The sequence below is a fragment of the Astatotilapia calliptera genome, chromosome 19 (assembly GCF_964374335.1).
Source record: "Astatotilapia calliptera chromosome 19, fAstCal68.1, whole genome shotgun sequence".
NCBI classification, from domain to species: Eukaryota; Metazoa; Chordata; class Actinopteri; order Cichliformes; family Cichlidae; genus Astatotilapia; species Astatotilapia calliptera.
The window spans coordinates 30641204-30667937 of NC_137440.1; the positions used below are offsets into that span (position 1 = coordinate 30641204).

General features: G+C 42.1%; 1 protein-coding gene across 8 annotated transcripts in view; it reads left to right on the plus strand.

Annotated features, from left to right (window-relative positions):
- Positions 1 to 580: 580 nt before the first annotated feature.
- The window catches only part of esrrb (estrogen-related receptor beta), a 45064-nt gene continuing 18910 nt past the window's right edge, over positions 581 to 26734 (plus strand). The window contains exons 1-4 of one of the 8 annotated variants that reach the window (XM_026152221.2): positions 581 to 784; positions 7755 to 7823; positions 16932 to 17341; positions 22925 to 23050. In XM_026152221.2, the coding sequence (XP_026008006.1) occupies positions 16945 to 17341; positions 22925 to 23050 (523 nt within the window). In that variant the 5' untranslated portion in view covers positions 581 to 784; positions 7755 to 7823; positions 16932 to 16944. Of the gene's footprint in view, positions 785 to 3816; positions 4245 to 7754; positions 7824 to 16931; positions 17342 to 22924; positions 23051 to 26734 lie in introns of those variants that run through there. The other 7 variants (XM_026152218.2, XM_026152219.2, XM_026152222.2 and 4 more) reach the window with 7 other exon arrangements.

Here is a 26734-nt window from a genome sequence, read left to right on the forward strand (position 1 = left end):
GTAATTCTGCTGAAAAGCCAAATCAAGTTTGTGTAATTTGTGGACGCCTGGGTTACCTGATACAGCAGCTGTGATATGTGCGACAGACGCGACGCTGCTTTTGTCCCGTTATTTATTCATTACCAGTGGAAACCAACCGACTGCCACGGCGTGCAGCCTTTTCACCTGGAGTTTTTTCTGCTAGGCTACCCACCGAATTCCGAAGGAGGGCTAAGGTTGACCAGATAGGCAAAATTAACTTAAATTAGAGCCTCTAAAAACCTAGTTAGCTCGAAACAGCTGTACAAGCATACAGAGGTACATAGGAAGCATCTGTTTCCGAAACTGAGCACTGAGGTGTCTTACCTTTTTTTTTTGGGGGGGGGGGGGGTATAGGAATTCACAGTCTTAAAATAAAAAATATATTAAAAAACGGTATGAATAAAATGTGTTATTTTTTTTATACAAGACCTAAAAGAAAAAGTGGGTGAATCAGCTGTAAGTTTTGTTTTTCTTCGTAGCACAGCAGAGCCCCCCCCCTCTCTACTCCCTCCCCCCCGCGTTTGATTCACATTTGACCCCGCTCGCCGGGTCCTGCTGCCTGCCGGTGGAGGTGTTTGGTTTAGCCACAGGGCGCGCGCCGGAGGAGGAGTGGATAGTGCGGCTGCCGTTGTGTGACAGTTAAACGCGGCGCTCAGACACACAGAGCCACACTACCACCACCAACACCACTACAACCTGGAGACACCACCTCTACAGTGCGCGGTGCTCAGCCCGGGGATGTGACATGACTTGTCCGAGTAAGGTACACGGCACGTTCATCAACCGTATTTATCTTCCAATTACACATCCAACACACGTGATTTTAACAGTTTGATTTAATAGGTTTAAAATTTTTATACTAGTTTACTTATCTTTTAGCTTGAATAACGTCAGCGTGCGGGCAGTTTAGCTCTTACTATTAAAGCATGCGCAGTGCACGTGCAACACCACCTTTTTCACTGGTCATATAAATCATATCAATTACGATATTTACGTGATTAATTCTGTATGCCTGTCATAGGGTAAAAACTAGTGAGGCCTATTATCAGGTTTAGTTTCCGAGGAAGGAAAAAATACGACTTTATAGCAGTCTTTTTAAGGACATTAAGTTGTTTTAAAGCTTTTCTGCTCATTATCCCACACTTGTTTACATAAACAGACTTTAATATCATTTGTTTTTTAATAATAAAATTAACTTGACATTTAGAGAGTTAATGCCATACTTGTTGAAGCACACTGATTCTTCAGGTTGCCTCAGTGTTGTCAGAACTTTGTAATTTGCTTTCAGTGCTATTAGTGTATGTGTGTTTGTGTGTGGCGTTTTATGACACAAACAGGTGTAATTTTGTCAGTGTCGAGACTTTCAATGCAAATAGTACCAAGTCTTTAATGGTTGTGTAGAGGTTCTTTGCCTTTCTCACCTGAAGTGACTTTCAACACACCTTCATTACTGTTTTACTTGCATACATGTAGTACATGTGAACCAACAAACAGGCAGGTGTGAGGTGAGCAGGCTTGAAGAATGCAAACAGGAATCTCAATTTAAAAAACAAAAAAGAACCCGAAAAAGGGAAAAGAAAAATTTTAGTCTCTCAACTTCAGCCCCGTTCAAGTGTGATTGAGTGTTTGCCTACAACAGGTCTATTATTTATTTGAATCAGATCCCTTTCTGTCAAACAGCTGCCACAAGCTGTGATTTTTTTTTTCATAACAGAGCTGATAAGAAGCAGCGATAACAGCAGCATGGCTTTCATGGCTCACACTGCATGACAAAAGTATGTATGATGTCAAGTCCCGGGAGGCCTATAGGAAATATGCAGAAATGTGATTCGTCAAATGACGGCAGTTATCACTGTTAAAAAGTTAGAAACCAGTCTGTCATGAGACTGTTTGGTAATAATATGATCTCCTAACATCACTGCTACTGTAACGTATGCCCTGTTCAGCGCATTTAACACAAAACAATAATTTTTTTGTAGCTGTTGCACTATTTAAAAATATTTTACATCATTTACCAGACAACTTGAACAACAACCAACAACCTGAAATTGGCTGAATCTATACCCATGCATTGTCTTCCTTATTATTCAATATTCAGCTCGTATTGAAGCCCAAGAACTGTAATTTTGATTTTATTCCTGAATTAGTTAAATTAAACTGACAGGTGTTTGATTTGGCATCGACCTTGATTGGATTTTCATTTATTTAGTCATTTTGTTTTGTCACAAAAAAGGGAGCAGATGCTGTGTGATGTGATGCCACCTTAGAGGCACCATTGCTGCACATCAATAGGCCTGTGATGATCAATAGGGATTGCGTGATGTTTTTGCATTGATTATAGAAACGTGAGCCGATGAATGGAACCGGATTCCTCTCCGGGGGGGAGGGGGGGGGTGTTGTGCTGTTCCTGTTCGGAAGAGGAAACTGGAGAGCTGCAAAACGACACAACACACCCTTTTTTGCATGAATCTGTCGCTAGATCACTCCTCCTCGCTTCCTCACTCACTCAAACTTTACTTTTTTATTGAAGAGTCTGAAGGCTCTTATCAGCCGCCTTGTGAGGTTTTTTTTTTTTTTTTGTGAAATGGGCAAGCTGCTGTTTCTTCTCAGTTCAATTCGACCAAGTGCCAAGATACCATGGTAAGCTCTGTTCTTATAATGTGGGGATACAGTAACATGGAGACCCTCACTGACTGTGAAATGGTATCTGCATTCTCTGCATTCTTACTGAGCTTGATCAACAGCGAAGCACAGGCGCTTATAAAGCTGGGGTTAGAAGAGACAGAGCTGGATTTTCTGCTGCTTTAGAAGATGATGGGCTTCGAGAATATGAGTTATGGCTTGAGATCATCTCTCACAGGTGGTGAAAGGTTCACAATGGTCCCTCACATGTAACACCCGCAAATGGAGCTAATGACACCGCTCAATAAATACATTTACTGTCCTCAGCGCGGTTTGAAAGCTATTGCTTTTTGAAAGCGAAGTGCTGCGGATGCACTCGACTGCCCGCTGGAACTTCTATAGTGTTGCTCTCGGCTGGCGTCAGATCTGACTTTATCATGTGTTGTGTAACAGTGCAGGTATCATTTTGATCTTAAAAAAACTTGAAGTGTGTGACAGCAGGCTTAGTACTGCCGTGCAGTCATATCTCTGAGGTGTGTGTGTTGCTTGGTTAAGTTCAGTGTTCATGTGTGGTTGCTTTATGACACCACTTCAAATTAACCCCAGCACGGTTGGATATAACACAGAAAACTAAAGAGATACAGCAGGTAAAATGTCACATTTAAAGAGACCTTGCTTTATATTGTTAAAAAAACCACTCAATTCAGAACAGCAAGTATTGAAACTCTGATTTATTTTTGCTTTATGAACACTAGGAGCTTCCCCTGATACTTAAAACCCCTTACTTCTCTTTATCATCTTATTTATTTAACTTTCTAGCACCCATCTCTGTCATATCATGAGATGGAAACTTTGTGTGTTGACCGCTAGATCGCTGTTGTTCATGCGATAGCTTGTTTTGTCTATGTCCGTGTGAGCCATGCGTGTTGTGCATAGCGGAGAGTGTGAGCGAGCGTTTGGATCCCTCCTCCCCCAGTGCACCGCCGGCCCCCTCTGTCGCTTTAAGTCCTGCCCCTCAGAGCCAGCCAACAGCAGCTGTTCCATATTCATCAAGCCCTTGAGTCTTAAAGAGCCCTATCCCGACCATGGAAAGAGTCATTCCTCTTGCTCGCACTCTCATGCTCTCTCCATCTTAGCGCTCATCCCGCTGCTGCCTGCGCTTCTCTGTCTCTCTCACTCTCTCTCTAGCTTTCTCTCACCCCCCCACCCCACCCCCTTTTTACCTCTCCTGTCGATCTGTCCCTCCCCCCTTCACTCTCTCTCTTTCCCTCTCTGCCTCTCACACATACACTCAGACACACTCTTTCTCTCTCTCCCACTCATATATACATAAACACACGCGCATACACAACACACATGCTCAGGCACACACACGCCCACTCAATCCATCAGAGTCCAGCATACCTGTGCAGGCTGGGGGGAAGCGGTGCTGGAGGGGGTTTTCGGCAGCGTTGTCTCTGAGGGTGCTTTGCTATCATTTGGGAAAGAAGCGGGTCTCAATTGTTTTCTCTTTCCTCTTCCTCTCATTCCTGGAATGCTAAAACTGGACTGATGGACATTTCAGAACTTTGTCTTCCAGACCCTCTCAGCTATCATAACCAGTAGGTGCACTTGTTTCTCTGTTTTCCCCCTTTTATTTCTTTTTTAACCTCTGCCGTTGATCCCTTTGCTTTTTCCTGTATTTTCCTTTCATTTTTCTTCTATTTAAAAAAATATAATCTGCTCTTTACCTACTCTTCTTTTACTTTTCTACTAGTCGAGGCGCTGAACTTTTAACTTTCTAATTCCTGGCTGTTCTTTTTGTATAGCCTCTTAACGCCAACTCAAACTCCTTACCTGCACTTTTTTTCCCGTTCGTTGTTTTGAGGGATTTTAAATATCGTTGGACTTGACAGGATTGAGCAGCAGAGCAGGTGCAACTGTGTAAATGCGTGTATGGGTGTGTGGCACATCATGATGTATGTTTTATAAATATCTTTCAGAGCATGGCTGATTGATTTAACTTGGCCCTTTGAAGCAGTGTGTGTGTGTGTGTGCGTGTGTGTGTTTTCCTTTTTTCTTTCCTTTTTTTTTACTCTATAGAATTTGGGGGGTGCCTGTCCAGTTTGGTTAGGAGCTTGTTTGCTGATGGCTTTGTCCCTAGATCCGGCCACCCAGGCAGACTGAGAATGATATTATAAAGAGGAGAGATTAACGTGAATCCGTAGAACTGGAGAGGATAAATTACACGCTGTAATATATATTTGTAGCCAGGCAAGACGAATGAAAGGACCCTGTAACCTCAGTCAGGCGGCAGGTCTGTCCCAGTCAGCGGCGTGCCGGGCAAGCTGCTGTCTCGACAGCTCCTGGCTGCTGGGACAGTCTGGGCTTACAGTGCCTTCACCAAACTTTTTAAATCAACCAGTATCTTACATTTAAAACAAAACAAATTACCTTTAGTTAAGGTATTTTTTGTATCACCAGTTTTCTTTGTAATTATTATTATTCTTTTTTAGAAGCAGTTTTATCATTATGGTACAAATATATCTAACAACAACCAATAACAGATATAGTATGAAAACCAGCCTCTAAGACATTTGGCTGTTCTAAAGTTTTTTGTTATGAATTTAAGCAGGTTATAAATCATATATTTTGTAAATGATAATAATTATAAGGGTTATTATGTAGAAGTTTAAAGAAATTTCAGGAGCTTTTCCCAAATTAGACAGTGTTTTATAATAATTTAATATTTTTGGTAAATAATTTTTTCTTGTTAGTGTTGTTCTCATATTATTCAGTTTTACCATAAATAAGATATTTAGTTTTTTTTAATTAATTAGATTTTAAAAAATGTGAAAATCATTAACAGAAAACAGTTAGAGCTCAATTCTCTTAGTGTTTCTTACTTTTTTGACTTTTTTAGTTTGAGCTTTAATCACTGCAAATTCAAAGTTCTTCTAGGATACTTATGAATAATAAGGAATAAATGGAATCATCTCTGTTTTTTTCCCTTAAGATGTATTTTGTGTAGTTTCATTCTTTGATACATCTTAAAATTAAATTAAACAAACCCTAAAAAAGTGAACATTTCTATTGCATGTCAGGTACGATGGTCATAATGTCTTTTTTGTATTCTTTTGTCTGTATTTCCTAATTAGGAAAAGAAAACCACTGCAATTTTTATTTCTTTTAGAAGAGCTTTACATATTTACACCAGTATGTAATCACATATTTAAGTTTTCATTTTTTAATGGACTCATTAATGGTTTCCTGTAAAATCCAGTTTTCAGCAGAAATTGAACTATATGAACTGCACAAGTTGAAACATTAAACATTTAAATTTTAGGACAGTTTCAATTATGTCGAAAAATAATTGCTTAGTAAGTCTTTTAGTTTAAATCAGTTTGATCTTTCAGGTGTCAGAATTCAGATTTTTTTCATTGTATTTCTTAAAGAAATTACACATAATCTAGTATTTGTTTTTCCATTTTTCAGGTGTGAAAGACGAAGTTTATGTAGCTGTGCTGGGATATTTTTTAGTAATACTTAAAGAGTGAAGTATATTTATGTTTGTTTATTATCAGAGATGTAGTTATGTTGTGCTGATTTAAAATCTGTCTAAAATAATAGGAAACATTAAATATAATTTAGTGATTATGCTGAATATAAATAATTATATTTGTACTTGACGGTGAGCAGAAAATCTACTCTTTCAAAGCTCAGTTGTGAACAGGTGTTTAACATATTAGTAACTGTTTACATTTCTTTTGAAATGGCAATCAGTAAACCTAAAATATCTTAATGAAGGAATGCTCAGCAGTAATGTGAACGTATATCAATCCCCCAAAACAGTTAATTTGTGGGCTCTTTTCAGCACATGCTTGTGTGCTGCTGGTAATTTTGGCTCAGCAGTAGCTCTCTGCTAATTATGCACTGGTATTTGCAGCCTCTTACTGAGCGCTGGATGCGGCCGCGATGCTTAAGTGAGAGGATTAGTAGAACGTATGTGCTCTATGTTATTAGCACAACAGTGTAGTGCCGTATCACTGTAGTACCTATACTGAACCGAAGGCATCAATACTGCCTGGGAATTAGCTGGAAGGAGAGTTTTTATCTTTTAAACAGAGAGATGCTTCTCTTGTTTCTTTAATGTTGGAAATCAATTGAAAAGAAACGTCGACGTTATTGCAACTTGTTCTAATAATGTTTTATGTTCCCATTACATTCGCCCCGTTTTACAGTTTTGCTTCAGTTGTTTAAATCCAAGTGTTTTTTATCGTGTAGTGGAATTAGATTCTCTGCACTCACTTGTGTTGCACTGGCTGTTGCACTCTCTTTAGAAACCAGCTCTGGTTGAGGATTGCAAGTGTAAGTTTTTCAGTGCTTGTTAGAAAACACAACATTTGAGTGGCAGCGAATTGAGATGTGACTTCTCTCTGCTTCTAAATGTTCCATCAACACCCAGGCTTCCCTTAAGCCCTGGCAGAGGCACTGCAATAAACTAACTAGGCTATCCAATTTCCCTTCATGAAATAAGAGCTTTTTAATGTATTTTCAGAGAAGCAGAAAGAAGTTAACACACAGTGATGAATTAGATTTCAATTTATTTGACTTCATTCCCAGCTTGCTGCATTAAAGCCTGCAAACACCCATCTCTAGCAGTCCGTCCACTTGATTCTTATTAGGTTTCAGAAAACAAGGCGAGGGAATTGCATTAGTGTATCTTAAGTTAAAAGCTCCTTGCTCTTTGACCAAGTGTTTCATTGTTATAGGGTTAATCAGATTTTTGCTGTCTTCATGGAGATGCTATCACAGGCTAGAGGCAGTGGTGGGTAACCAAAGCAGCCGTGCACAGACGCTATCCAGATGGGATCAGCTTACGGTAATTTGGTTTCAGAATACATTACCAGAAGAAGCTCCTGGCCGAGAATTGCCACCCCGCTATGAGCCAGGAGCCGGTGGCCTCTGTAGCTGCAGCATGGAGCCCAGGCACCTGTCCTGCTCTTACTTTCCTCATCTCCCAGAGCAAATGTTAGGAGGTTTTTTGGGATGTGTGCCTTTTAAAGAGAAACCTAATGTGCTTAAGCTCAGATTTTTGCCAAATTCTAAATACTTCTTCCTTGTACCAACAGGGCTTTGTTGTCCAATTCATTAGAGAGATTCCTGAGTCCACTGGCCACGCTGGAGCCCTCTCATTTCTGGTATCTAGTATCATTACTTTCACTGTAAATATGTCACTCAGCTCAAGCTGAGCGGGGGGAGCATGTTGTCTCTCTCCAGGCCAAATGGTGATGCAGAGTGTGTTGGCAATGTCTAGATAGTCTCAATTCTGTAGCTTCAGAGGTATTTGGGTTCATAGTTGTTAGTGCTGAGGCTGGCTTTTAAGGAGCTGCCAAATCAAGCACCTTCTTGTGTTGCTTTATTTCCCAGGTCATTAACTGATAAAATAAAAGGACAAGAGAAGGTTTCAGGATCCAGGCTGGTTCTTTTTTCTGTATTTCTTTACTCTAAAACTTACTAAAGACCAGATTCTGAATGTTTCTTTTTAGTATTGGTCAGTTTTGGAAGATCATGCTTTCATAATAACATGCTCTCTCTTGAGAGCCTATTTGATGTTTGGCCTTTAGATCTCTTCATGATTACTTACAATACCTCTTTGGCTATTTTATAACATCCACCTGCACAGATATCACCAAATGTCACTGCATGCGTCCCTCCTGATTTCTCATCCATGGTAACCTTGGACACCTCCACCGCAGTGTGAGAATCTGTTTAAAAATAACCAGGCCCATTAGTCTAGAAGGATAATGCTAGCCTATGTGGGCTCTCATGCCCTTGTGGCAGCAGAGTGCTATCACTGACACAGTGCGTCAGCACTTCTTCCTGTTGCTCCAACACTGAAGGGCTCCTCTTCATTTACACACATCCATGCATGCATGCATCCTCACACACACACATACATACAGTCACATACACACACCTACAATAGAAAGCGGAAATTGGGAAATACACCACGGTCAAGAAAAGAGCCGTTAGCATGAGCTGTTGAGTGTTGCATTACAAGAAAACACCACACGGTGAAGATTAAAAGCAAAATCAGCCGTGATTACAAAGTTTAACATTTTTTGTGCAAACATTTTGCTTTCTATTTGATTGCAGTCACATTGTGCGACTCCAGGTTCAGTAATTCACACTTAGTTAAAAAATGACATGACGTAAGGTGGGTAACGATATGGGTGTTTATCATTGAAGGCTATTAGTATTGAGCGGTCAGTTGTTTGAAGGTTATGTTTCGGAGCAGTAATTGAAATGCAAAATAACATTAAGATCGATGCTTAGCTTTGTTTATTTATGAAATCAATATTGGAAGCGTCCATCACTGAAGCAGCTCTGATTCCTACTGACAGCTTCACCAGGTCTTCTATGCATGGTCTGCGTGAGCCTTCCACCCATTACAGCTTTTAGAGGAATAACGTTTTTTTTTGTCATCGCTTTTTGGAGAGCTGTTCGAATGTTTCAGGTTCATGTGCTGAAACACGCAGAGCACAGCCTTAAAGAAAGCTGTAGGGCTCAGCTTCATGAACTGCTGAAATTGTTAAACTGAAAACATGCTGCGTGTACAGAGGCTGTCTTACGGGTGTGTCTACGAGAGGGAGAGAGAGAGAGAGCACTACTATTGCTTATCCCAGATTTTCCCTGGGCAATTAGATGTAACCAATAATCACCCAGTAACAGAACAGTGTGCAAAACGCCGGTCAGTGTCTCTGTGCTTACATATTTGGACCCTGCTATTAGAAAAATAAAAGCAACTTTTGTTTGAGATTTTAATTCATGTAAAAAATAAATAAATTAAAAAGCAGCGCAAAAATATTTGAATGTCTTTGTCAAATAAGAGTTAGTGAAAGTCTTAAATGTAAGAACATTTTACACATTTAGTCTTTGGTGTTGTTTAGACTTCAGTTTTTTAAATGTGGAGTCATTATAAATGATAAATACAGTATACTGTATAAATCAGAACAAGCTTCTAATTTTTGTGCTCGGTTTCCAAATAACCAAATTCTTGTCTGCTCTCCAAACTTTTCAGTGACACAAATATGGAAGCAAAGGGAAAATTAAATTATAACTCAATCTGAAAATCAGGCTGTTCACCCTTACTGTCATCAAGGGCAGTTTTTATTAGAGGTTAACATTTTTTTACAACTTTTCTTGTCATATAATAATTAAATCTGATAACTGACAGATTTGTTAGTGTAAAAGTGTGTGTGTGTATTCCTCTGCATCTGCCTTCAGTTTATACGACCGTGTGCTTATATGAGTATTTGCCTGTTGGTCACAAAACATGTGCACATTAAAACGTCACCTTAAGAGACCGCCCTTGCATCCTTAAGTACAATCAAACGTTCACACACTGAGTGGCTGCTTGTCGAAATGTTGAGAGGCCCCCTCTCCCACTACATCCTGTGACGCGAGACGTTGGTAAAAACCGCGTCGCACGTTTAGATGTCAACCCCCCCACCTCCCCACCCCTGAAGGAGATGCATTAATTCAGGAAATATCCCCAAAGTTTAATTATTCCTGAATGGTGTGGTGGTGGACACAACCATATAAATCAGTTAGGCCCACCCGCCTTTTTATTACCAGCACTATTTATGGAGAATGTGTGGCAGCTGGTAGAGATGAGCCTGTAAAAAGCTAGAGGCTATTGCTGTGACTGTGTCGACTGCTGTGGCGTGTGACAGTCATAACAATGGTGTTTCTGAGTAACAGCAATTCGTTTTGGAGTCGTCTGAATTGTGTGCCTCGAACAACGCTTTAAACGCGAGGAATCAAGTTACATCTTTAACTCACAGATGTCGTATCGCGCGCCGCGCTGTGATTGCTCACTGACCGTGAGCCTCTGCAAACGCCGTCACGTCTGAAACACCTGATAAACCTCCGATTTTTGACCTGTTAATTTTGCTCTAGCATTTGTGTATGTACGCGTGTGTGTGTGTGTGTCTGTTTATATTTGTGTCCTCTTCTGATAAAGGGGATAATTTGTGGTGGAGGCAGGATTGGCTCTTTGTTTTAGGCAGGTAGAGTTTCCTCCTAAACAAGGACGGCCTATCAGAAGAAGATTAATGAAGTAATTTCATGCATGGCTCTATGCCTCCGTCCCCCTCTACGCACAGTGACTGTGTCTAAACCTGTGATTTACATTGCACTGTGTTAAATAGCCTTAACCCTTTATAAAAATATTTCTTTCTGTTTGTGACACACACAGGCACACACACACTTAGACACACAAACAATAAAAAAAATCATCCAGCACAGCTTGCAACTTTCTGTGAAAATTAGCCCTGTTTTCTCTCTTGGTTTGCTCCACAAATATCTCTGAATGCTCTCTGAACTGCAATGCATGACTTTTAGTTATGCGCAAACTTTTTTCTTTTCTTCATTATTCAAATTTTATAATCCCACCTCCCTCCTCATGGAGCGTGCTGTGGTTGATATCTGTTGGCTTTTTACTGGATTTGTTGCAGTTAAGCAAAACTTTAGCAGTCGGCTTTTATCGTGCAAAACTGAACGTGCAGTTTTTTTAAGAAAAAGTGTTAAAGTTCAGATTGTATTGAATCACACTGTTCATGAGGATTTGCATGATATATCACTATAATGCATTCCTGAGAATAATACATTATCTTTACAATTTTAGAAAAAACGACTCGTTGTTAGTGCATTTATTTGCACCGTGCTCTTATTTGAGTTTTACAGCCAAATTTAATTAAGCAGTTTTAATAAATGTTCACATTTTTAAAACCATCACATGACAAAGAAACGGTTTAGTTAAACCGTCTGTAGTAAAGGGGAGAAACCTCCATGTCACAGTATCGCAGGAGAACGTACTGTGATATTGTTGCCTGTGTATCGGTAACATATCACACAACACAGGGTTGTGTCCGATGTCATCACCTAACCCCAAGTTTTCTAGGCCCCAAGGCTAATTTTTTTTTTTTTTTTTTGCCATGCACCATAATTACTTTTTGTAGTTATCAAGAGCCATTGTAAATTCATGTTGCTAAATTATACCATGACTGTGCCACATAATGGATGTAATGAAAAGTCATCTTTGGTAACGGCACGGCAGGCCGGAATTATCTCTGAACTTCCTTTTTTACATACAGCGTGATGAGCTGTCCAACTCTGCAGAGAGCCGTTCCCACTGGTTCTGCATAGAAGATTGTTAACTCCTTGCTTTCTGTCGTAAGAAGTTTAGACGGCGGTTACTTCCCCCCCGACCCCCCCACCCACACTTCCACTGACAGAAGCTCTGTCATTAGCCGGTTGCTTCCCTCAACATCCTGAACTCAGCCCCTTATAAGAACAAGATCTGCCCAGAGCGGCCCAGACAGTTTACGTCAGACAAACAGCAGCGCCTGTGTCACGAGAGGCCCTCTCTCTTCTGCCAGCAGCGTCTCTAGAACAGGAAGGAGCGGGAGGGGCGATCGATAGATGTGATCTGCTTCTTGGTCGACTCTATCTTGTGGTGCTGCTGGAGCGTGGGGCTCATGTTGTCGTAGTGGAGTGAGCTCATGGCTTTATAAAGACTACAGTAACATCGCTGTGAAGCAGCTAAATATAATCCTTTGCTAGAGCACCACGGAGCAGCAGCAGCGCAGTCCCTGAGAAGTGGTAACCCTGCCCTGGCCCCTGTAGCCTCCTGACTATCGATCTGGGACCCTCACTCCCCATCACAACAGTAAACACTCTCTTCTCTGTTTCTTCTAATGTAGCCCCTCACTCACTCTCTCTTTTCCTGTTTTTTTTTCCCCTCCGCTTTCCTTTTGTTTGCCTCCATAGATCTGCAAATCATAAATCTCTGTCAGCGTCTTCTGAGTGTCTGGCACATCCGTTAATAAAGATGCCCCTCCCCTCTCCTCAGGTCCACCCCCTCCTCTCAGTCCTCTCCCTGTCTCCCTGCTAGAGCAGGACTAATGAATGAGAAACTCCAAAATCAGGGGCCTCTTCCTCATAGATTAGAATGGGTCCCTGTGGAGTGCCGGTCTTGCCTCCAACCAAACCACCGCCGTCAGCCACACGACACACCGCCAACCCCCAAATTTCCATCTTTCATATTCTGTCTGCAGTGCAAATACACACTCGCATATGAGCGCATAAACCAATCTAACAGACACACACACTTATGCTCATTGCCCCAAGAGTCTTTTGGCCCTTATTCCCCTGGTGGTCATTAACCTGGAGCCAGTTAGACAGAGAGAGGCACACTCCATATTTCAGCTAAGTGTGTTTTGGAATCTCCATTCCCTTCCTTTCTCCCAGGGGCCAAACCAACCCCTCCTTGAGCCTCGGTCCTTTTTCATTTACATTTTCCCCCGTGTGAATGTGCGGCGAGCACCCTTGGTGGCTTTCAAGCCTCTGTGCGTATTTCTGTGACTTTTGTGGGGCCGTGTAGATTTTGACCATGATTTTCGCTTTTACAAAAAAATGAGTCCCTGGCTCTGTGTGTGTGTTGGAGCGGTAAAAGGTGGCAGTGGCCCCTGGAGGAGAGGTCAGCGTGGCAGCTGCCAGCGGGTTCTTGGCTGTGCTGAGGAGGCTGCGCTGGGCTGCAAGGGGGTCTGTCAGGAGCTAATTGAGTTCGTCCTACCACCGCTGACTCTGGGGCCAGTGGCTTATCAGGCCACATCGCCTGAGGCCCACGAGACAGATCTGCCCCTACTGGGGCATCTGATATCACCATCGCCCTGCCTTGAGATGTCAACCCCCACCGCCTACCCGTTCTTCCCCTTCGCTTGTGCAGTCTGATCAGGTAGCAGGAGTGTGACACTCTAAGATGAGGTGAGCAAATGTTATAAAAATTGTGTTTTTTGGCATCTGGCGGCCTTGAGAGTGAAAAGGACATGAGGAATGTACTCGCTGCTTGAGTTGAGTCTCTAGCGCAGGGTTGTACTCTGTGCTTGGGATTTATACATGAAACAGGGAGAGCGTGGCAGTCACACAGAGAAAAATGGAAGATGTCACTATCCTCCTGAAGAGAGCTGCTAGCTCTCAGCAGGCATACTTACAAATTGGCTCAATTAGATCCTGAATGTTCTCCGTTCTCATAACAGTGTCATCCAATGTTCAGAATTTCGCTCGCAGGCAAAGGGAAAGAGTGGAGATGTTAGGAAAGAGCGCTCCGTGGCTCTCCTCTCGGAAATCGCGGAACGGTGAGTGTGATACGAGCTGCCACATCATTAGGCCGGCTAATCCCAGTCACAGCAGCACTGGTGGAATGATATTAGGGATCTGAAATGCCGTTAGGAGGGCCAGGTGGAATCAGATTAAAACCAAACTGCGCAGTGTGCGTTTGCGGGCCCATAACCTACTACTCAGCATGAATTTTGATCGGTACAAAGGGAACAAAAGGAGGAGGAACAGAGGGAGAAAATGGGAGAGGGGGAGATACTGTGTCTTAGATGAGTGCTGCTCCTTTAGGCAGCCAGGCAGCAGATTTTGAAAAAAAAAGAGAGAGAGACAAAAGCTCTTACCTTGAGGAAGGAAGAAAGAACTATAGATTTTACAGCATCAAGTCTCAGTTCAACACACCCTTTCCTGTCTGCTCTGTCTGTGGCACACAAGCTAATTAGCACCTGCCCCACATATTGAATTATTTATCGGGACTATTGCTGCTGTCAAACAATTTAATGTTCATAATTCATTTTCCCGTACAGTTGTATTTATAGATTTAAATTGGCCCTGTCCCACTAGAGATTACCAATATTTATAGAAATATTTTCGACTGTTTGATTAATACGCCAGGTTCTCATGGTTAGTATTCCCTCAGTATCATTAATCAATATATGCAGGCTTGTTAAAAATATAAGCATAGCAGTGATATAATGTGTCATAGCGGTGTGAGTTAAGGGGATTCTAGCCAGCACATTCATTATAAATGACCACATTGAGCTGGAGGGGAAACAGTTAAGACACTTATGCAATTATGCTAAGTGTCACCCTCGAGGTGGCCTTTGAACTTGGGTTAAGCTTACTCTGAATTTCTGAAATAAAAGCTAAATGGAGCCATCTTGTGCTCCTATGTTTTAATATATAGCCTTTAATAAGCCAAGTGCAGGTGCCCTGTCGCGCAGGTGCACATATCCATCCTGAAACGGAGAACATAAAGCAGATGAACACAGAGCGTGCATTAATTTATGGGTATGTAATCTGCATTCGTTATTAAGAGCGGCGAGATCTATTTTAGAAAGGCATGAACATGATTCACTTTTTTTTCTGCAAACCATTTAAGAGTAGAGGTAGGTAATTAAAAAAAAAAACGGTAATTCTTAACAACCACCCGTTATACAGTTATTGCATGAATTGGTTAAATTGAGAGTAAGTGAAAGAAAGAGGAAATAAAGCATGTATTGGATTGCTTTTTGCGAAACAGGATGGCGGCTGTGTGTCAGTTTTATATTTTGAGAGGTTTTATATCACAAGAAGGATTCCAGGAGAGCTCGGGCAAAGAGCTTATTCCACAAGGTCAACGGTTTTAACAGGGGACGTTTTTTTTATTTTTATTATTTATTTTAGCAGTTAACCTTTTTGTGAATTTCCAGAAGTGCTAGGCACCTGGAGCTCCAATGAATATACATGACAGCAAGGAGGGGAAACCCGGGAATGAGATTTAATTTGACACGCTGACCCCCATCTCCACGGGCCCTGGAATCCAGGGTGAGAAAATAAGGTTGACCCACTGACCCCTGGGCTTGAACCCCTCCGTCACCCATCTTCACAATTAAATCAGCCTCAGAGAGCGAGAAGCAGTGTGGCCAACCAACGGCGGACACCACAGCATACGCTTCTCGCTTCCTGTTTCCTCTGAAGTGCTCTGAGAGCAGTCCAGTCCAAAAGATAGGAGCCCAAGTGGGAAACAGCATCTTCTCCCCGTGTTGATGGTAAACCTGACATGTCAAATATGTAAACATTACCGTTAGTTGGCAATATGCTAATGAAACTAATGTGCTAAAGCACAACTTGGGCTTTCTAGCTGCCACTCATGAGAAACCCTTGAAACTGAATTTGCATAAGCCACGCAAGGCTCAATTTTGTTAATGTAGGCAAGTGCAGGTAACCTTTCACCCCTTCAGTGGTACCCTCATGCATAGGGGTGTGTGCGTATGTTAGTGTGTGACCTCGCCTTGACCCTAAGAGGTTACTGTGTCTACACGGCATCCCCAGCAGATTGAGTTATTCATCTCCTCCACCACTTCACCTCTTCAATACACTCTATTTGCAGATGGAAAAACGAGTTGAGTGTGTCCAGGATAAGTTTTTTTCCCCCTCTTCGTTGTTCTCTTAGTGCAATTTCAAGTTAAAGGTTATAGAGCTGAACTGAAGTAGATTTATATGGGCAGGAGAGGCTTCAGAGAGGATTTTGTGGCCGCAGTCAAAAGACTGCACTTTAGTCTGCACACGTTACAGCATCAGATTGCATGTACTCCAAAATACAGTTATTAGGCAGACAGTGAAAAAGTCAATATCTTCCCATCATGTTTCCTTTTGGTTGACTGCTGACTCAAGGAGACAAGCCAAGGTCCACTGTGCTCTCTAGACTACGGAGATGCCCCCATCTTTGATGTGTGTGCACGCTCTGTGTGTGTGGGTGTGTTAAGTCTTCAGAGTGCCCTTTCTCTCCTCCTCTTATTCTCTTTCAACTACCTTTTTTTCACTGGGTTTGTGTGGCGTACGGACTTGTGCCGCCGTGTTTGGTGTGTATTTTTGCTCTGAAGCGCTTTCGCAGCTGCTGTAATGTGTGGCTAATGAAGCACTTCCCTTCCCCCTGGTTGACTGGTGTAAAGGGATTGTTAGGGCACAGTGGTGTAGACAGACAAGTTGGAAAGATTAAAAAAAACAGAGATGACTACATATTTAAATTTCAATTTTAAACGTAAGGCTGCAACCACACGAAACTTATCATCTGTCCTCTTTTCAGTTTCCTCTCCTTTGTGAAAAGAAAATCAAACACATGTTTTTCCACTGTAAAAGCTGTGAAAGTGAGTTGTTCTGCTCTGTAGTTGTAAATAAGCAGTATGTTAGCGCTCATCTTTTCACACTCCATTCACTCCAAATTTCTCGTTAAAGGAAAGAAGCATTTCTGTTACAGTTGTTCTGAATTGCCATATAATCTAATAATTTGCTGTCTCCTGCACTTCTGTCACTTGGCTGGTTGATGAGATTCATTACTGCTCTCCGAAGACCTCTGCTAATCATCTTCATCTTCTCCACCCTCCACACCCTCTTTCCTATCAACCCTACCCCCCACCCCCTTCCAGGCTGCTGAATAGAATGGCCGCTGATGACCGGCATCTACCCTCCAGCTGTGGGTCCTACATCAAGACGGAGCCATCCAGTCCTTCCTCGGTCATCGACACGGTCAGCCACCACAGCCCCAGCGGCAACTCGGACGCCAGCGGCGGCTATGTCAGCACCATGAACAGCCACTCGAACGGCCTGGACTCTCCTCCTATGTTCACCCCCAGCGGGCTTGGGGCTGGCACCTGCCGCAAGCGCTATGACGACTGCTCCAGCACCATCATGGAGGACTCGTCCATAAAGTGCGAATACATGTTGAACTCCCTCCCCAAGAGGCTGTGCCTGGTCTGTGGAGATATAGCCTCGGGGTATCACTATGGGGTAGCCTCTTGTGAGGCCTGCAAAGCCTTTTTTAAAAGGACAATACAAGGTATTTTTCTTCTTTCACCCCGCCCGACAAACACTCAATACAAGATATTTCATCCCATGTCGCTGCATCACAGAACACCAAAACACCCTCCATACAAGACACCTTTGGCCTCACAACAGCACTGAAACATACTCAGTCCAAACACTTTCCTATGTAAAAAAAAAAAAATCACTGGAGTGTGGAAGATGCCTCATACCACAGGGGACCAGTAGCCTCCAGAAACATATCAGGCTCTGTTTTTAATTTATTCACAACTCAACAAAACAAAACAGAAAAATAAAATTCTCTTTAATGATTAACAAATAATTATGCGTTTTGAAAAGAATCTTTACAATAAAACTGAAATAAAAGAAAAAGAGGGAGACTTGAACACAGAGGAGGCAACTGTTGAGATTATGACATCATCTGTCATGGTGGGTGGAGTTTGATGGAGGCAATATCATCACTCAGAGGGCAGATTTGGTGGAGGGTGGGGGCTGTTTGTCCAGATGCCTTGGGGGGGTGCAGAGTGCATGCTTTATTATTCTTGTTCTGACTTGTGTGTGTGGGGGGGACGGGACTAGTGTGAGACTGTTCTATCTGCAAGGCATGATGTATCACAGCTTCTCATTGGAGAGGCAATGAAAGGCCCCCCACTGTGAAACTGTGCGCTCCGCTCCAGATTAATCAGGGCGACGAAGATATTGTTGAGCAGAAAAAAAAAATTTGCACAACAGGCACAGCTGCCCAGAACTAAGCTGTGCTGGCTTAGTCGTGGAATAAATTCAGTGAAAAACAAACTAGATAAAACAGATCAAATGAACCTAAGGGTTTGGTTAAGGTGAAACAAAACAATCATTTTGTCCGCTGCTTTCAGGGAATTTTTTCATCAGCAAATAATTGCGGGCATTAAATGGAGAGCAGGCTGCCTGTCTTGATGCTAGGTGTTGATTTTGGACCTTACTGCCCTATCAGCTTTAGACAGTCTATGTACCTTTTGCAGGCAAACAAAAGCATTAGGCCAAATCCTCCTGTTTACCCATGCTGCCATCAGCAATCCTGTCTATTGACAAAAGATGAACATTTTCTCTCAAGTAACATAACTGGGCTTTTGTCCCTTCACTAAAAGTACACTGACGGCGACACAATGGGACAGAAAAGAGGCATCGGGAAAGAATGAGACGTCTTAAGTGGAGCAACGGCCCAAACAATTAAGAGCAAGGTACATGGAAAGAAAAAATTGAATGCTCCTCTTTTTTCCCCCCTCGCTTTGCATTGTCAATTTGAAATCCCTCTCTTTCTCTTCTTGGAGGGCTGCCTGTAATGGAGCTAATCTGCCGTCGTTTGTCCGAGCCACAGGAGTTTTGTCAATAACAATCAGCGTTTGGAAAGTGTAATTAAGGCCGAGGCTTTTCATTAGGAAGAAGGGAGGGGGCCGTCTCCAGGGACGGGCATGCCAATTAGAAACTCAGGCACGCGTCGCCGGGTAATTTCAGGGAAAGGAGGGGAAAAAAACCCAGGACTTCTTTAGATTGGAGAGGGAGCCTGCTGCTCTTTCAGAGGAGCGGAGGAGAGGCTTAATGGCATAATAATCAGACAGGGGTCCCAGGCAGAGGATGCAGGGCTCTTTTTTTTTTTTGGGAGGGGGGGGGGGCGGTAAAATCCTTCCGAAATGATGAAAGAAACACATGCAGGATTGCTAGAGGAAAATGGAAGCGGTAAAGAGCAGGATGTAGAGCCCTTGAAAAGAATGAGAGGGTGCCGTTGATGAGAACTGATTAATTAAAGGAATAACGAGGCAGTCAAGGGTGGAGTGTGAGACGGCCCTCTCTAATGAGAAGAAAACAAAGGAGCTGTCTTTCCCAGCCCTTTCTCACATTGTTCTATAACACTTAGGGCAAACATGTGAAGTTAATGTTAACCGTGTACACGACAATTTCTTTATCACCTTGTGCTCACCTTGCGTAACTGTGATTTAGCAACTTATTCTTGACAATGCTATTAAAACGCAGGCTTAAATTATTATTATATAAATAAAATATTATTTTCAGTGAGTGTGTGCACAAATGTGTGCGCCTGTCCTTTCAGACTGCTTCAGTTCTCTTATGGCCTGTGCTTTTTTAAGGCCACGTCCCTACCGTTTTCAACAAACACGGATGGCACATCCATCTTCTGCCACCTATTCATCCAGTTTAAAAGCCCCTTGAACTCATATGTGGAGATAGTTGCTTTAGTCAAGGCCAGACCCAAATTAAAGTCAACCTAGATCTCCATCCATCCCAGAAATACCCCTGTTCTCAATGCGCCCTAATCATACCTCCAGCCCTGCACCTCGCGCGCCCCACCAATCAAAAGCATAAATGTCTTATTGAACCGTGTTTTCTTCCCATTTTGAACCCAAGTGCAAAATTGCTTGAAAACCGACTGAACTCAGTGGCCCTCTTTTATATGAAGTAACAGACCTTGACAGTAAGCCTGTAAAAGTCAGTTTAGATTTTGATGAGAAATACCTGCCATTTTACTGTAATTTACTTACAAGACCTGACTTTCCCCCTCTGTGCCCTGGCATGGGTCCTGAAAAGCCATAAAATAGATTGAGACAGATACTTATCAAGAGAAGAAGGAGGCAAATCTTTTTCTTCTCCCTTCACTCTGTAATGTTATTGGTAACCATACCATAACCTCTCTAAAGACAGATAAACCCCCGAGCATGGCCCTCGGGTTAAAGGGGTTCCCGCCAGTGCGCTTCGTTTTAGAAAATGAAAGTTGCCATACAGTCGCTCTAGCAGCCAGTGTATCTGTGCAGCGTTTCTGAACGGCAGATCTGTTGTATGACATTTATTACAAGCACACCATTAAATCTGTTGTCACCGTCTGTGTTTAACTCCTGTTCAGTATAGTTCAATTTGTTATTAGATAAAAGACAAAAGAGACTGTTAGAGCCGTTCAGCCATCTGTTCTCTTTTATACCCTCTGAGCCCTGATATTAGTTCAGTTTAGTTAATTTCAGTATAACTCAATACAGTTAAGTCCGCTGAATTACAGTCCAGTAAAATACTTTATTAATTTTTTTAAGAAGACAACTCAAGCAAAGACGATAATAATTCAGTTATGGCGTCTATGCAAGTAAATTAAATATTTAAATCTTTTAACTTTAGTTGACTTCATTTCACTTTGACTATTTAAGGGTCAGTACCTAATTAGCCATTATTTTGGATATAATGTAGGTTAAGAGTATGACCAAATACAAGTGAAACTGAAGCTTTATGCTTTTCACGTCTGTGTTTACAAAACTGCTGATGGGAGCAAACCTTTTAACGCAATCAGTTAATATAATGAGTTACGTGTAATAAAAAAGATCTGCCATAGAGTTGGGACTCGTAACGTGCTGTAGTCTTGTGCTTTAAACATGATTGCAAAGCTACATTTTTGTCTACATTCACGTTCATTTATTATGTCCGTTAGCATTTTCTTCTGCACTTATATTGACTTAAAATAACAGGTCAGAAGCAGCAGTCATGCTAGAAAGTGATACTTTGGTAAGGTTGCGTGTGTGCTGACACTGAAACAATCCCTGTTCTAAATATAAATCAAATGTAGGGATGAAAAATGAGTTAATCCACCTCTCACTCTGCCTTGAGCTATGAGAAGCCCCCTCTGACAGAACATCAGACGAACGTGGGGGTGGGGGGGAGTCGGCTGGGGGGGTGAATACGGTAGCGCAGAAGTGTGGGCTCGCATGTTTGCTTTTGTTTCTGGAGTGTGCGATATCAAAGGGCTAACTTAGTTAGTGCCAGGTGTGGTTTGTGCGGTTTGTGCACGTGTCCTTGGGATCCCCTGAGAAACGAAACGGAGAGGAGGAAGAAAAAAACAACAACCCATAAGCATCACCACACAGGGTCAGCTGTGCTGTATAAGCCCTGCAACATATCGTGGTGTGTGGTCCACAAGTTCCTAATTGTATAATTTAGTGAAATGCAAATGAAAGATATATATTTTTTTAGATTTAGTGCTTTACATCAAAATTAAAGATTGGTTAGTGTGTAATGGAAACACAAACAGAAGATTAACTTCTGTGCAGGGCGGCACTGATTGCCTCCTGCCAGATTATGAGAAAGGGATAGGATTATTATGGTCTGGTTCTGCTATGACAACAGAGAAAACAGACAGAGGAAAGACAATCAGAGCTCATCAGCCACTTGCCTCACACATTTATTTACCCCAACCCCAAAGAGAAGAGGAGAATTAGCATAATGATTTCTAACCCAGATATAAAGAGGAATTTCTAATTATTTATAACATCTTGGGACCCTCTACTTGATCTGTCCAATAATGTTAACATAATTGCATAAGCTGTCAAAGGATGTTAGAGGGCTAGCATAGGAATGCCAGTGGAATATTACACAGCTTTCTGTACAGAAATGTGAACTCAGGGTCAGAGCTGGGGTGCAGCTTCAGGACGTCGGGGTGCAATCCTAATGTGCTTGCGTGTGAATGTGTCTGGACGGTGTGCGCACACACAAGGAAATGCTTCCCCCTTTGGAAGAGGTTGGTGGGTGGAGAGCACGTTTGCTACGTCCTGTTTGCTTAGATGCACTTTAATGGATAAGGATGTTTATGTTGTGGGAATTATAACGATTAGGTTCGATTCTGACATTAGATGTCAATCTATTTCAGCACTACACTGGAAAAGACAAACAATAGGTTAAAAGAAAAGTTTAGAAAATATCAATGTCAAAATCCTTCAAGCTAAAAGCCCACTCAAGATGAGGATAATTCAAATTCCTAGGCCGAAGCAACCATTACACTGAAACCCTTTATTGAAAACCCCTGAATGCAGTAAAATGTAGGGAATCAGGCAGCAGCGGAGGAACTGCCTCACATACCCTGCCCTTCCTATTGCTAATGCTAGAGTAGTGCGGAACCGGCGCTTTTATTGTGTAGCAATGAAACTCTTTTTCATTGCTCCGTCCTGGAATCAGACGCTGCAGCTGAATAATGCATAAGGCCTCTTGCCTGTACACTATGTAAATAGTCAACAATGGCAACAGTGGTAACAACAGGTTTGGGTCTGCAGGAGTATTATGTAAAGTGGTCAGGGGCAGTGTGTCTGGCTCTCTAGCCTGCTATTGAAGCAGTGGCAGGCCCCTCTGAGCGCAGAGGGACATGGCCTGCGCCCAGAGGGGCCTGGAGGGGACATGCACAGAATTAATGAGACCAATTTAGTGTTGCAGTAGAGTGGCATCTGCTGAACGGTCCTAAAGGACTGTTTTAGATTTCACTCCACCCCTAACCTCTTGCCCTTTACTCCTTGCCCCCACCACCTCTCCTCAGACTCTGGACCTCAGTACTAGAAGGTACTCCACACACTGGAGGGCACATAGAAATTGGTTCTGTAAGAATCTATATGATTAACAGGTGCCCATACCAGAGTGGTTATTATATAATAGACCATCTAAACACAATGATGGTGTTTTCTGCATTTACTGGGAGCACCCAGCTAAGCATCAGGTCCAAAATGCTTGTACTTTATACTCTACTCGTTATTTGAATATGGCATTGGTGCTAAGCTGTGCTTCTCCTTCTTCTTCTTCTTCTTCACAGGTAACATAGAATACAGCTGTCCTGCCACAAATGAATGTGAGATCACAAAACGGAGACGCAAATCATGTCAGGCTTGTCGCTTCATGAAATGCCTCAAAGTGGGGATGCTCAAAGAAGGTAAGAAGAGTAAGAACATTTTTTATTATTCTTACACACTCATGTAGCATAGATCTTGTAGCATAGAAGCACACACTTTATACAAAAACAATTGATCAGATCAACAATAGTCTAATACATCATCATCGCGTGCCTGATGTCTTATGACCCACCAAGAAGGCCCATGTTATTTTTTCCTGCAGCAGCTCGTTTTATGCATTTCCACAGTGAGAAATGCATAAAACGAGCTGGCCGGCACAACAGTTCCCAGCCCCTTGTCCTCCCCCTCCTATCCACACAGCAGTAAATAATGTGCAGTTGAGTTGGGGACAGAAATATGCTGAATAGCTTGATCCCTGCCTTTGAGTAATAGAAATGTAACAGTATTCCACTTGGAAAGGCTCAGGCCAGGTCCCTGAGCACACACCCGCAACAGTCTCAGCTCTCCCTGGCATATTGATCCACTAAATGTTTTCCGAACATCTCAGCTCTCTTCCTGCGGATGGTTTTTTAAAGTCACGCCAACAGGGAATTCAGTGACAATTAAACATGCTTCCGATGGATTTGTCTGGCTGGTTTTCTCTCCCCCTCCCTTTCCCCACTGACTGACTCCCCCGAGACACAAACCTTGGCTGCTCTTCTAGCGGAGGCACCTGTCCACTCTCCCTCATCCCACTGCACTAGTGGGTGAGTTTTCACCTCCCTTACTCTTTCTGTTTCTGTCAGTTTATCATTTGCTGTTTGCTTGAAATATAAAATAAAATAAAAGATAGACAAATAACATAGAAATGACAATATCTGGAGGGAAGCAGTGTTGTTTTTGTTTTCACTCATTTTTATTTTGCTTCTCTCTTAAGTGCAGATAAAAGCAGGAAGGGTAGGTTTTTTCATCCCTCACGGTTGGGCGGTGGTATAAATGCTTTGCCAGATAAGAGCTCCGAAATCGAAGATAAATTAAATCCAGTTAAAACGTCCACTTTTAAATTCTCTGCCAAACTCCGTGAAATTTATATACTCTGCTTTTATTCATCCCATTATTCTCTTCTATTGGAGAGTGGGGGATTTATAGATGCATACATACCCAGTCGCGACCTGAAGCCGGAGTCGTAGCCCGTATGGATCCCAACCCAGTAACAGAATCTGCTGGACTGTGCACAGCCAGATAAAGCCTCAATGCCAGAATGACAGAGTAATCGCATTACTATCTGATGAAAAATTTATGCCAATATATCACCTTGGAGAATAAGAGACTACAAAAATATGTAGCCGTTGCTATAAATGAATGACTGGTGTCAGGTCAGGCTAAAAATGAGCGTAAAACCCGAATATGCAGAGTACGGCTAAGCCTGAGGTTCTAATGCACTCCTCTGTGTACTCAGCACATTATCAGAATAAGAATAATTCTTCTCCTTTACATAGTGGCTGTCATCACCGCACGGCAGCTATTGTCACTGTGCGTGATTAAAGTCATGTGCTGGTGTTCACAGATCCCTCTCATATAACTGATTTTTGTCACAGTCGAAATTATGAAACATGCTGGCTGTGACCAAGAAAACGAGCGTTTGCTTGAGCTCTTGTCTTGGGGCTGTGTCACCAAGACTAAATGGAAAGAGAGACACGTGGTCTGTGCCGACTGTAAGCTCAATGAAGCCGTCGGCTCAGGAAATGGTGGCAACCGCTCATGTGGCTCTGGTTGCAACTTACTTTCATTACTGCAGAAAGGTCACATTGTGTCTCAATGGAAAATTGCCTAATTATAACTTTATAGCCCCAACAAAGTGCATTGCTGACCCCCCAAAGAAACATAAGTTTAAATCCTTCACTAGATTTAAACAAAAAAATAAAACAACTTAAGATTTCACATCTCTGTTCTGTGTGGGTACACCTGTGAAAGCAAAGCCACTAAAGCCACATTTGGCACTTCAATATTGGAAACCGGATAGGAGGCATAAGGAAAATGGTCTTGGAAGATCAGCAGTCCGATTACAGGAGGCCTGCCTGAACCTTGTGTTGAGTAGCTGTACTTTCCCTTGACTGTGTAAAGGAGGAAGTGATCAATAGACTAATCAAATGTCAGATGCAACAGGTTTTTCCTCTGATCAATGGAAACAGATCAGAGCTTAGAGCAAGAGAGAAGACAAGATAGTATTGAGAGATTAGACTGACATCATTCAGTGGCAGTTGCTGTCCACCACGACTTCCTTTCTCTCGCACACTCACACTACTGTACATGCCTCCACATGCAAGAATGGGCAGGTATATTTTACATAGTGCTTTTTCTAGTCTTACTGGCTGCTCAGAGCTCAAGAAAATCGACCATTTCTGTAAAGTTAATATATATTTTTATCTGCACATCCACAGCATTGACCAAAGACAATAGCTTTTTGTTCCATTGTCCTAATTTTGGAATACTGTGTGTTAAAGGAATCGTCTGGTTTTGCAAGGAAGCAGTGCGACAGCTGTGAAGATTTGCTGAACAAAGGAGTGTGTCTGTACTGATTAGGGCTGCCACAAACGATTATTTTGATAGTCGACTAGTCACCGATTATTTATGCGATTAGTCGACTAATCAGATCATCATCCACTGGATGTAAAACTACAGCTTATTGCACCAGCAGCATCTGCTCTTATATAACTATCATTAGCTTACAGCTTTAAGCTTTTAAGGTGCTAACTAAAAATAAAGACAAGATGATAGTTTATTCAATTTTAATGAAATTTGCAGATTGTTTCGGTAAAGTTTAATAAACTCCTTGCTATCTAAAATATAACAGGACACCGGAGTATATTCTCCAGCATCTCACACTTCTGATAATCAGCTGTCTGCTTGACGTTTATTCAGCTGTGTAAAAACTATAACTTTAATCTCAGCCAAACCGATTTACTCAGGAACAAATAAAATACAAAAAAAAAAAAAGCCAAACAACAACATTTTTAATTTATCTAAGTGACTCATATATATTTAACCTGAGTCGCGAAAGACGGCGGTGGGTTTGAAAACAATTTGCCGGCAGTCCGGTGTTCTCACGGCGCTAGTGACCTAGCCCCCGGCTAGCTATCGAGCTAGTGGGTAACAGACGTCTCCGAAAACGTCGGAGCGCTTTTGAAAATATGTGGTGTCCTGATAAACTGAGCCGATATTTGAGGTTTACACAGCTACATTCTCGCCTGAAAATATGTCAAACGTTTATTTTGTGACCCAGAAAGAATAATAAGAGTAATATTAAAACTAACTAGCTACCGCCATTGTTGGAAACTAAGCTGGGCCGCGCTATGAATTCTGGGACACAGCTGCTTCTTCTTCTTCGGGGTTTAAAGGCAGCTGGCATCCTTGTACATGCTGTGCTGCCATCTTCTGTTTCAGTCCGTTATTACACTCTTAAATCCTGCTATTATTCCTGCGTCTTTTGCGATCTTACAAAGCTTCAAACGAGGCGTCGACTATTAAATCAGTCGTCGACGATTTTGATAGTCGACGTAATCGTGACTAGTCGACAAATCGTGGCAGCCCTAGTACTGATATGCAATACATTTTCATGCAGAGAACAAGCTCTAACAGTCAGTTATAGTAAAACGCACAACATACAAATGGAAAAAAAAATGTTTAGTGAAGTAAAGTACTAAACGTCATTTCTTCAAAGTTGTGTGCACCAGTAAGATGAATCCAGTCTGCTTCTAAGATCTATAATTGAAATAAGTAAGTAACAGGAGGCC